This window comes from Setaria viridis, chromosome 5 (genome assembly GCF_005286985.2).
Source record: "Setaria viridis chromosome 5, Setaria_viridis_v4.0, whole genome shotgun sequence".
Lineage (NCBI taxonomy): Eukaryota > Viridiplantae > Streptophyta > Magnoliopsida > Poales > Poaceae > Setaria > Setaria viridis.
Window position 1 is genome coordinate 8,047,800 of NC_048267.2, and position 11,918 is coordinate 8,059,717.

General features: G+C 47.0%; 2 protein-coding genes across 2 annotated transcripts; both read right to left on the reverse strand.

Annotated features, from left to right (window-relative positions):
- Positions 1–412: 412 nt before the first annotated feature.
- Positions 413–4,740, reverse strand: LOC117857272 (uncharacterized). The gene is made up of 9 exons (XM_034739856.2): positions 4,120–4,740; positions 3,876–3,992; positions 2,471–2,762; positions 1,937–2,381; positions 1,741–1,840; positions 1,583–1,642; positions 1,402–1,485; positions 1,167–1,274; positions 413–1,062 (listed from the first exon to the last, which is right to left on the reverse strand). The coding sequence occupies exons 1-9, from the start codon at positions 4,327–4,329 to the stop codon at positions 715–717; spliced, it is 1,764 nt and encodes a 587-aa protein (XP_034595747.1). The 5' UTR covers positions 4,330–4,740; the 3' UTR covers positions 413–714.
- Positions 4,741–5,931: 1,191 nt separating this feature from the next.
- LOC117857273 (triosephosphate isomerase, cytosolic) lies at positions 5,932–9,278 on the reverse strand. The gene is made up of 9 exons (XM_034739858.2): positions 9,118–9,278; positions 8,274–8,349; positions 8,040–8,163; positions 7,637–7,721; positions 7,278–7,410; positions 6,725–6,819; positions 6,512–6,590; positions 6,340–6,422; positions 5,932–6,207 (listed from the first exon to the last, which is right to left on the reverse strand). Exons 1-9 carry the CDS (start codon positions 9,154–9,156, stop codon positions 6,160–6,162), a joined length of 762 nt encoding a protein of 253 aa, XP_034595749.1. The 5' UTR covers positions 9,157–9,278; the 3' UTR covers positions 5,932–6,159.
- Positions 9,279–11,918: the final 2,640 nt, after the last annotated feature.

An 11,918-nucleotide genomic window follows, 5' to 3' on the forward strand; every position in this document is an offset into this window, starting at 1 on the left:
AGATTATATCTACGTACATAATAAAAGTTATGTACGTAGAAAAGTTAAAACGAATAGTAATTTGGGACAGAAGGAGTACGTGTTTTGGTTTGCAACGGAGAGTATTTTAGCAGTTGATTTTGGGGGTACATGTTGGCCTCGTAATGATTTGATATTGCAATATACGTAGGAACAAATATTTGCGGGAGCAGCTCGCAACCGGAGCAGCAATACGCTCCACTGCCGTTGGGCAGCTCGCCGTTGGGTAGCTCATGGACCTCACTCGGACGCTGGAAGGTTTTCTTCTGCTTTTGCTTTTGGATCGCGACGGGAGTAGGGTGCAGACGTTTTTTTATTTATTTAATGGTTAAATCGGTGCGTCAGACGTTCAGGAGCTAGCGAGACCATAAAAAAATCTAAAGATATTTCATACTGAAATGAAAATATTTTATTAATAAGGTACTATTGTGTTCCTTTTTATTGATTTTTTCCCTGTACGGGACCAAACTCTTTTTTTTTTCCGAAACTCTACGGGACCAAACTCCAACGGCTCAACCCCAACAATTTACATTGTGCCACACGGTAGTAGTTCACGGCTTGACAACACTGTCACCTTTCACTGACCAGATGCTGGTGCAAATCACACCTCGACCAGAGAACACGGCAAAAAATTAGCACGCAGCGGCTTCGAGCCTTCGAGCGATCGACCGAGACGACCAATGCACGGACGCTCGCTCACCAGACGGGCAGCAGGTAGCAGAACTCGGCGTCGTACGGCTCGACCTCCACCATCTTGGCCGCCGGCGCCGGAGTCCCCACCGTGCCCCTGCCGCCGCCGCTAGCGCCCAGGACCTCCCTGATGGCCCGCCGGAGCGGGCCCGACGCCCGGGGCAGCTGGCTGTGCACCCACTCCAGCAGGGACGCGTCGTCGTCGGCGAAGTCCCGCATGTGCCAGTGCAGCAGCTTGGGCACCACGACGGCGCGCTGCCTCCGGCCGCCGGCGACGCGCACCGCCGCCTCCAGGTACTCCACCTTGGCGCGCTCCAGCTCGTTCGACACGTCCTCCGCCGTGTACACGCGCAGCTGCAGCGGCCGCGCACGTGAGGTCAGTGTCAGTCTGTGGAGCAGAGAAAAAAAAATGCCAGTATGTAGGAGGAGCTCTGGCAGTGACTGATCGGCATACGCACCGCCGGCGAGGAGCGGCTGCCTCTGCACAGCGCGAAGACGACGTTGGGTTCAGGGTACCCGAGGCCGTACAAGTGCAGAAGATCCCTCTGTCCTTCGTCCATGATCCCCTTATCATCATCATCAGAATATCAGATAACCTTGTTGTTAAGAATTTAATGAAGGGAAATGATGTAGTAGCATCCTATTCCTGCAAGAAAGTTTATGGTTGGATGGTGTAAACCTAATCTTGCATACCTGCTTGCCTTCGGGAGAGTGCCTCAGGATGAGGTGCTCGATCGACAGGACATTCAGCACTGTTCCTCCGACGTTCACTGAAGCCTGAATGCCAGTTTCTGTTAGCAATGTGCGTAAAGATGACGGAATTCGATCTGAATCATCAAATTTTTTGTCAGCAATGTGGAAAGAAACGCTACACCTGATTCAGCAGCGCAACAAGCTTTTCCGGGGATGGAGGTAAACCGTGCTGAAGAAACGCCTGAAATCATGCCGGAATAACCTGTCCTGAATCAGCATTGTTGCTTTCGAGCAATTGTTCTATGCCTGGAGATGCAATTAAAGGGCAGCTTACAGTACATGCATCACGCAGAAGTTGTAGATGTTGATCCAGAACGCCAGCTTCTGCTTGTTCGTCAGAAGGCTCGGATCGGCGGTGCAAAGCTTTTGCATCAATCCCCTGTAAGAGAACGCACACGCAAAACAAACGCTATCATTCAGACCTGAAGCTTCCCCTGACCGTTGAACAACAACACGCCCAAACGGGAAGCCTCACCTCAGGTTCTTGATGTCGACGAGGCACAGCGATATGCGGCTGACGTCGACGGACGCCCTCGTGAACTCGACGAACCTCCTGTGGCACCCGGCACCGGCAGCGGCAGTCTCCTTATCCGCGCCATGTCCGGCCTTCGCCGTCGCCGACGCCCTCCGGTTCTTGAGCGGGCTCATCGCGGCGGCGGCGCCGGTCACGGCGACCCTGGGGACGAGGCTCCGAGGCCCGATGCAGGAGATGTTGAGCTTCGACGCGCCGCCCAGCTCCAGCTCCCCCGCGTCCCCCGCCTTGTTCAGCTTTTGGAAGATGGTCACCATCAGCCTGATCAGCTCCTCCGACAGCTTGTTCGGGCTGCTCAGGCAGACCTTCCTCTCCGGAGGCGTCGGCGTCGTCTCCGACGGCTTGCAGTGGCTGCTTCTCCTTGCAGTGACATGCTCCATTTCATCTCCTAATTAAAATATCATGATGATCAAGCAGCAACAAAAAAAGAACATATGAACTCTGAACTCGCACGTGTTTTTGCTGAACATTTCATACCTTTGGCGGAGGCGGATCCAACAGAAGCCTTGCTCTCGCATTCGAGAGCTTCGTCGCTGCTTGGGCAGGGCAGCTTCGGCAGCTGCTGGGCACCCTGGAGCTGGAGCTCTCTCCTGGACACGGAGTGCCGGGGCTGGCGGCTCTGCGGCCAGCTCTGCTGCTGCTGCTGCTGGATGCACTGGTCCGTCCACCTCTGCTCCCGGCGCAGGCGCAGCCGCAGGTCCTCGACCTTCTTCTCCAGGTAGAATATCTCGTCCTCCACCATCGCCAGCTCCCCAAGCAGGCCCCTAACCTACATACACCAGTGCGAACAAAGCAAGTGAAAAATTCATGTCAGTCAGCGAACACGTTCAGCAGACAGGCATTTTGGTCAGGTTCCAGGCTTCCAGCCATTGGCATGATGAGCACACAGAAGCACAGAGTTACCGACAGAAGAAGAATTTTACAGCTGATGCTGACATGGTTAAATACTTCGTGAGATCGATCGTACTGATACCATGCCATGGAAGGCACTGATCATTGGTCAGCTAATGGAGGTACAATAATGCAGGATCCAAGGAAACCAGCAGATCTGGTAGATAAGAGGTAGGAGGCAGCGATTGTCCGCAGGCGACTCGAAACGGCGACGCTCCAGATCGGACACAGTACTTCCGCGTCCTTCGTTCAGAGGTCAGAGCCAGGTGACATCGGATGAGACAGGAACGGAGGCAGGAATCCAAAGGACATACTGTACCCGCACCTGGCGTTGCTCTCACACCCGGGGTACGGGGACCCTGATGAGATCTTGGGCCCGTGGAATGGAGATCAGGAAAATGGCCGTGCTCTCTGTTACTGTTACTACTACTGCGTGCGTGATGTTACCGTAGGTGATCTTATTGGGTGCAGGATTTGCAGACATCTGTACGAGGGTGACAGCGTCACGTGTGTGATCTTTCAGTTCAGATGCTGCGGTGAAGTGAAATGCATGCTATGATGGCAATTCCTCTGCTGCTGCGGCTGCAGTGATGGTACGCTGGCAATCATGCTTGTTCGTCGTCGTCCAGACTTCAGACTGAACAGCTTCAACTTTTTAAGCACAGCTCCAGACATATGCAAAGTGTGCCCTATTGTAGTATTGCTACATAATCTGAACTATCAAGTGTATCCTATTGTAGTATCGTTTACAGATAATGTAAGCTACCAACGGTAATAAGGTAACATGAAAGAAGAACATATCGGAAGCTGCAAGGCAGAATTTGCTCGAATGGTACTCGTGCGGACATCAGTTCAATCTACGGATGGGGGATGGCAATAATCCATGAGCTTACACTGAGTGTCAGATACTTAGACTGACGGAACTGAACATTTAGCAGCCCATCAAACAGAGATGATCGGACGATCGGAAGGTGAGCAGAGAGGTACTCACATTGGTGGGAACGAGTGTGGAGAGGCAGCAATGGCAGACGACGCGCCCCTGCAGCGAGCACTGGAGGACCCTGCCCAGCCGCTGCTCCTTCTCCAGCACCGTCTCCAGCTCCGACACCTGCACACAGCAAAGGCCCACAGCGTTCATCAGCTCTGAAACGTCGAGCGGCGGCGCTCGCCGATCATCCATCGCGCGTGCACGCGCATGTCAGTGTCAGTGCTCTGCAGCAGCCGGCCTGACCGACCTCGAACTCGAGCTCGAGGCGCTTCTCGCGCTGCTCCTCCCGGTCCATGAGGAAGTACATGAGCTTCATCTTGCACCGGCGCACCCGCGGCCTTCTTAAACCCGCGGCGCCCGCGCCCGGCCTCCCCCGCCGCCGGTGCTGGAGCGAGGTGGGGTAACTCCTGGCGCCGCCGGCGGCGGCGGTGGGGCGTAATGGCGTCGGCGAGCTCATTTATGCGTCTCCCCGTCAAGAAAAAGGAGGAGGCTGGTGGGATGGAGGCGCGCGCGGTAGGCAACGGTGGCGGTGAAGCCGGGGGGACGCGTCGGCGTCGGCGTCGCGCGCGTCACGCTTCCCGTGCGGGCAACGGAAATCTCTGGCCCATGCGACGCATGACCGGCTTAAATTCACCAGCGGTTGACGCCAACGCTCGCTCGGGGAGGAGTTTGCTTGCTTACCGAGGGGCTGAGAATTTATGCCCGTGACGGGATCTGTTACCGAGGAGACTTTGATGAGGGGTCTCTCCTCTCCTCTCACATTTTCTCTCTCGATTTGTTAGGCCAGTCACAGCACAATTTCATTGCACATTTACCTGAACTACGTAACTGTGCTATATAAATTTTACTAGAACTCCTTCCTCGTTTGATGAAACTTCCTCTATTAATTATCTTACCAAGTCAGCAATTTTGCTGATGTGATATTAAATTTAATGCCATAAAACTTCCCATCGAGACTGGTCTTACTGTACCAATATTTTACTGTACCAATATTTTAGGCAAAATTTGAACCTTGAATAATATGGTTTGGTTTCCTATTTCATTCGTTAAAAACATGATAATTCTGAAGTGACCGGCACTCTTTCTTTCTTTTTTTTTAACCCAACAATTCCCAGGGTCAGTTTCCTTTTCAGATTGTTGAATTGTATTGTGGAAAAGATTGCAAAACATAGTATAGGTTCAAAAATTCAAAAAAGCTAGCACTTCCCCCGTCAAATGTAAGGCTTCATGCATCATCACCCTAATCTGATCCTGCCAATCAGCTCAAGGTACAGATACTCTTTCATTTCTCCGAAAGTGCATTGGCTAGGGCAGCATCGCTAATCCCCTTAGATGTGCCTACAAAATGTTTTGTTTGATCGGCCAATAATGAACGCATCATTCCATCATGGTACAATTCTGACGCTGCGTCCCAATCATCGCAGGCGTGGAAAAGAATCCTAGTCCTAGGACAGTGTAGGGTTTCATACCAATACTGTTATGTCATCAATGAAATCAAATTATCACTTTCAGAACACAGTTTCATAGATAACCTGCGAGCGATGAAACTATAACATTCTAGTTTCATAAGGATAAAACTCCCCTTTCATCTCTCCTCATAATTAGATTGCCAAGTCAGCAAAACGGCTGATATAACAGATTTGGACGGTTTCATGAGGATAAAACTCCCCTTTCATCTCTCATTGCCATCTCTCCTCATAATTAGATTGACAAATTGCCAAGTCAGCAAAATTGCTGATATAACAGATTTAATGCCCATGAAACCTAGAATTTAATACCATAAAACCCCACTGAAACTAACCTTTAAGGCTGGTGAAACGATGAGCGTGGCCTTAGTGAAACGATGAGCGTGCCATACAACTGCTTTGCTGCCTCCGTGCAAAGATTAGCTGACCCGTTGCATTCACAGGCCCGGCTAATCCGCCCTCATTAAACACAAAAGACACAGATAATGCAAAGTTCCAAACGGAGTCACTACTAACGTGGCCAGAGCATTTGGCTGGATAGCCGGCATCCACCCAACAACATTAGGATAATGCAATCAAAACAAGCCTAACGATTCAGCAACCTAAAGGTCCATGTAGAAAAACAGCATCGAATCTGGTGTAATGTGACTCACCACAAAAGGGGGCTAACAAAAAAAAACCATTATTGATATGTCCAGAGGTAGTAAACATTATTAGCAAGCTCAAGCTGTGGCCTCAGAAAAAGCTACATAGCACAGAAAACAATTCTGTTCCTGTTCAGCGGATCTCCGCGTCAGGGGTGGAAGGGTCGGGGACACATCTTAGGCGGACTTCACGGTGGCCGAGTTGATGATGTCGATGAACTCAGGCTGCAGACAAGATAGGGGATAAGAAACAGTCAGTAACAGAGGATGTTGATAAGGCCAGACACCATCATTTTGTTGCAGTCTTTGGTTTACAAATTAACAGGACATCAGCTGTCTTCCAGGATTTTTCGTTACCTTCAAAGAAGCACCACCGACGAGGAAACCGTCAACATCGGGCTTTGCTGCCAGCTCTTTGCAGTTTGCAGCAGTCACAGAGCCTGTAGGAAGAAGAGCACAAATAATCATGTACCAAAAAGATTTAGCAGCTGGTGCACATTTGTAAGGCAACTGCTCGAGAAGTGTATACCTCCGTAGATGATCCTGGTAGATTCGGACACCTCAGGGCTGACGTTGATCTTTAGCCAATCTCTCAGGGATGCGTGCACCTGCAAAGATAATGCAAATCTGAGTGTTTGTGCGACGTTGTAGTAGATGAAGATATTTATAATTGCAAGAGCATAGCCCAATGTTGAAAAATGTATGAACCAGTAGAGAGTTGTGAGAGTTAAGAGAGACTTACTTCCTGAGCCTGATCAGGGGTGGCAACTTTACCAGTTCCAATGGCCCAGACTGGCTCGTAGGCAACAACCACGTTGCTCCAGTCCTTGATCTTCTCTGTAAAACAAACAAGCATTACATCCTTTCAGCCTGAATTTCCACATGGCACCAATATTTTTAACTTGGCAAATTGAAGATAAGGCACAAAGTTAACATGAAATAAACAATCCAGGCAAAAATAAACACGTAATCCTTCCAATCAACAGGGGGGCACAGGAACCAATTTCTGAACTACAGCTGCTAGAGAAAAACAGTAATGCCTGAACTAGAAGAGTACATTTTCTAACCAAACTGAACGCCGGGATCTAATTAGCGTAAAACAAGATTAGAAACGAAGTGTTTATCATAAGATGTATGGCTACCTTTTTTATAATTTTGAAGTTCTATATGCCTGGGAGATAGACATAAAAGTATTTGGATATAATCAATCAACAATCCACATGAAAAACACTAACAGTGAATACATAAAAAAGAGAGTATGCACAATCACAGGACTGAATGTAAATGTGAAGTACCAGCAATTGCTTTTGTTTGTGCAGCAACAACATCCATGGTCGATCCAGCTTCCCTCTGCTCAAGGGTCTCACCAACACATGCAATGACCTTTAGTCCCTGAGAGAGTGCATAGGCGACTTTGTCTCCAACAAACTGGCATCCAAGCAGAAGATTGAACCATTAGATGTGAACATTCTTAGAACAGGTGCATCAATAATCAAATATATCGCAGATTCATGTCTAAGGGAAGGATTAAAGAAGAATAACTGAACAAGTCTCAGCTCAGTAACTGTAACATAGTCCGATTGGCAATATGCATAACAGCACAACCACAATGCAAATGACACGAAAGACATGCTGAATTTGAACTGGAGCATACCTCATTTGATTCTCCCAACAGAGCTCTCCTTTCAGAGTGTCCAAGAATGACCCAGGGAACGCCAAGGTTGACGAGCATCTCAGCACTGCATCAATAATGGCTTGCTTATCAACCAACACAAAAATTGAATGAGGAATGCACCGAAGCGCAATGTACAAACAGCTTAATAAGGTTATATATGCAAACTGCTTAACATGGCATCAGCAGTATGAAAATAACTAAAATTGAGTGAAAGCCTGAAAGGTGAATTCAAAAGACTCCATGCATTAATGGTCAAAGGAACATGAGCCTTGTGCTTGTGTAAACGCTGCATGAATTTGCATTTCAGATTCAACATTAATCCTTCCTCACAAGGGCTATACAACATATGGGGTGGACAGCCAGGAGAGAATTAGAGACTAACCTGACTTCACCAGTGAAAGCACCTCCCTTCTTCACCCAGCAGTTCTGAGCAGCAACTTGGAACTCTGGGCGGAGCTGACTCTTGACCACAGGAAGGAACACATAAGGAGGGCTGACAACAACCTCTGCAATGCAACAATTCCAAATAGCTAAGTACATCATACAAGTAAAATTTCTCAGAAGTACCACAAATCTGCGATGTTCAAGGTCACCCCTAAAAGGGAAGAGTCCATACCAACAACATCTGGAGGGGGAACCTGCCCTTCATTCAGAGTTTTGACAATCTTGTCAACCTGATCGGCGGTTCCATTCTGCAAGCATGAAGATCGACCATGTCAATAATCAGTTAACAAGCAATTCACTAGATATGCATGTCATTTGTATGAGAAATTTGGCAAAGCAACAGGCTCTTTCACTACCAACCGATTTGCAAAAGAAGCTCCAATCTAAGCTCAAATTTACCGAGTTTCATCACAAGAAAATCCATAATTTACGAGCTCCATCACAAAAACAATAAAGGTTCAAGTCGCTATATCTATAACAAGCATTGCACGATCTTATAACGATACAGTGAGGAATAGTATGTAAATTGGGGGCTGATCTGCGTGGCAGATGAATATGGATCTCCAGAAGTTGGCAGATCGAACTTCTAACCGCTCCTGGAAACATGCATCACACAAGGTTTTAACGGTTTGTTCTGAGCACGAAGCACAGGCGGGTTGCAAGAATCACGCAGGCACTTTTCAGCTAGGTCCAAACATACAAAGACCATCAACATCACGTTGTCTGATTCCGTACGAGAATGACTAAATCAGTTGTATTCCTGGCCGGATCTTAAGAGATAGCACCTGGAGCAACACATCCAGTCTTCCCAAACAAGACAGAACAAAAAAAAATATCCATACGTCGATCTAAATCGAGATGGGTAGAATTCACTAGCAATTTCCGCCCTCGAATCCCCCAAAATCACTAGCTCAACCGCAAACAGAACGCGAAAAGGGATCAGAAAAGAAATCCAAAAGCTTCCCACCCGATCCACGACGAGAAAAACAGGCAGGTAGGAGGGGAAGAGCGATTACGCATTTCCAGTTGCCACCGACGAAGAACTTGCGGCCCATCTCGACGAGGTGTTGGGTTCGGAAGGAAGAGGATGGCTGGATGGGGACTTGGGGAGCTTCTAGGTTGGATTTTGCTTCTTGTGGAGGAAGACCGGAAGAGACAGGATGGATGGATAATATAAGGCGGGGCGAGGTGTGTGGCCTCTGATGTGATCACATGAGGCCGGCCGGCCAGGACTCACGATGACATGTGGACCCCGCAGCCACCATCGAGTTTTTCTAGAGCTTTTTCCCCCTAAAAAAATGTCTTGGTATCTTTAGGCAAAAGCTAAATTGTTACGTGTACCAAGGAAGCTTACTCGAATCTTTGCTTATGGATGGCTCGTATGATTGCCTCAAGCTCCAAGCTGATGTTACAATATCTCTAAAAATAGCTGGAAGTATCCTAATTCGCCACCATCTTTTTTATATAAGGCAAACATATCAAAAGTTCTCCAAGTTCCTATGCAGCTTGGAATAAATTAAACCAAACTATAGTTTAGCACATTGTTAAAGCTTGTAAGAGGTTAGTATAAAGTAGAAACGTTTTATTTCAAAAAAAAGAAAGTAAAAAAACGTCATGTTCGTATGCTCATCTGCTGCGCGCATAAACGAATTCTGGCGGTGGCCTTAGCTAGGTTGGCCACAGGGGACGCGGCTGCAGACGATCCCACGGTTGCGGGTGGTATTGTGGGCACCTGGCACAGCAGCGCGGAACAAGGGGCGGCGAAGCAGCGGCGGATGCGGATGGCATGGCATCGCGCTCGTGCGTGCGTCATACGTGGCTGCTGCTGAATCGATGCGCATCTCCGCCTCGGTGATTCCGCTTTCCGGCTTTTGCCCGTGCTGCCTCCTCCTCCTCCTCCTCCTTTTGGTTCCTCGCCTTCAATATAGGCCCACTCGCTCCGGAACGGGCCACAGGTCGGCAGGTCCCATCTCAGCAGATTCGGCCCGTTTTAGAGACCCAGCAAAATGATTCGTTAATATTAAGTATGATTGATGAAGTACGGAGTAAGTTTCTATTTTAATCGAGAAAGTTGCCCGGCAAAATTTGTAAAATTCTCACGGTGAAGGTGCGAGATTTATAAATCACACCCCTCCTAAGACTACAAGATGGACGATTTGACATAGAATTCGGTTCAACGCGGTACAAATTTCTACGGCACATGGGCCTACACCATCTTGCTGCTATATATCACATCGATTTCTTTATAATATTTTTTTATCTCACTTCAAACTTATATAAAAAAGATTATAGCATCATTGACTTTTTAAACAAACTTTGAACAACAATATTTATTTAATGAATTAGTTTAATAAAGCAAAGTAAGTACCACAATGCCTATTATAAAAAAAATGTAGATTTAACTTATAAATTCATCTATTTGCATAACTATTTGTAGAAAAGATTAATAGTCAAATAAATAAAAAAAATTAATGGTGTGCTATGAAACTATGCATTGAGATTGGTCAAACTAATAATGAATGATTAACATCTTTGCTACGCAATGGTCAACTGGTTGATAGGAAAATAAAGAGAGGGGCTGCGTGCTTTAAAACTTGTAGAAGAAATAGCAGGAGTGAGCACAACAACTCATCGCTGACCACCAACTCTCTTTGCCATTGGCGCCTTCGCCTTTCTTTCCAGGTAGCGTTCGTTATGATGATGGTTACATCCGCACTCGCTACCATGATTTAGGCATCTCTTAGCTTTGTCGACGTTTCCTTCTAGAACTCAATGGCAATTGGTCTTAAAAACTGATGATATGATAGGACGTGTGCCTCGCCGTCCTACCGTAACCACGAAATTTTAAAGACGACTGGACGCGGGTGAGCAATCCTCTTGTCATTGTTTTGTTGTCCGCAGGAAAGGAGTTAGTAGCAGCTAGCTTTTCGTCAAGGTTGGCAAGACCGGCTGCGTAGCTCCGTCCTTAATTAGTTACCACGTGAATAGCATGTTTTTATATATGCTTTATTAATTGGTAGCTCCATCAATAACTACCGGTATTTCATCACTTCCAAGATTCAATGGGTTTTGCTTACCGCTTTTTTTTCCATTAAACCATCCTGTCAACACTAGTTATGCAATGTAATTCGCATGGTTGCAGTAGGGTCTGTTTGGATGTGTTATTGCTAAAGTTTAGTATTTTCATCCATTAGTACTCCCGTTCGAAGACATGGCTAATGGATGGAGCTAAAGTTCATGAAAAGTCACTTTTGCCCTTTTATCTACTCACCTCCTCCCTTTCTCTCTCCCTTTTTGTTTTTTCACAAGCTATTAACACCCATTAGCTTCTCCCCACCCGTTAATGCTTTTGCAATTTTTTGAAGATGGGCTAAAGTTTGGATAGGCTAATGCATAAAGAGGTTAACTTTCGTCCATTAAACACGCCTATAATCAAAAGTTGCTTCTTCTTTTTTACTGGCTTTTGACCATCATGCGATGAGTGATGCCGTGGCGGTTGCGGGGTGTTTTGATGAGTGATGCCGTGGTGGTTGTCCTTAGGGGGTGTTTGGATACTAGGTGCTAAACTTTAGCAGCGTCACATCGGATGTTCGGATGCTAATTAGGAGTACTAAACATGAGCTAATTATAAAACTAACTGCAGAACCCCTGTGCTAATTTGCGAGACGAATCTATTAAGCCTAATTAATCCATCATTAGCAAATGGTTACTGTAGCACCACATTGTCAAATCATGGACTAATTAGGCTTAATAGATTCGTCTCGTGAATTAGACTCCATCCGTGCAATTAGTTTTGTAATTAGCCTACATTTAATAC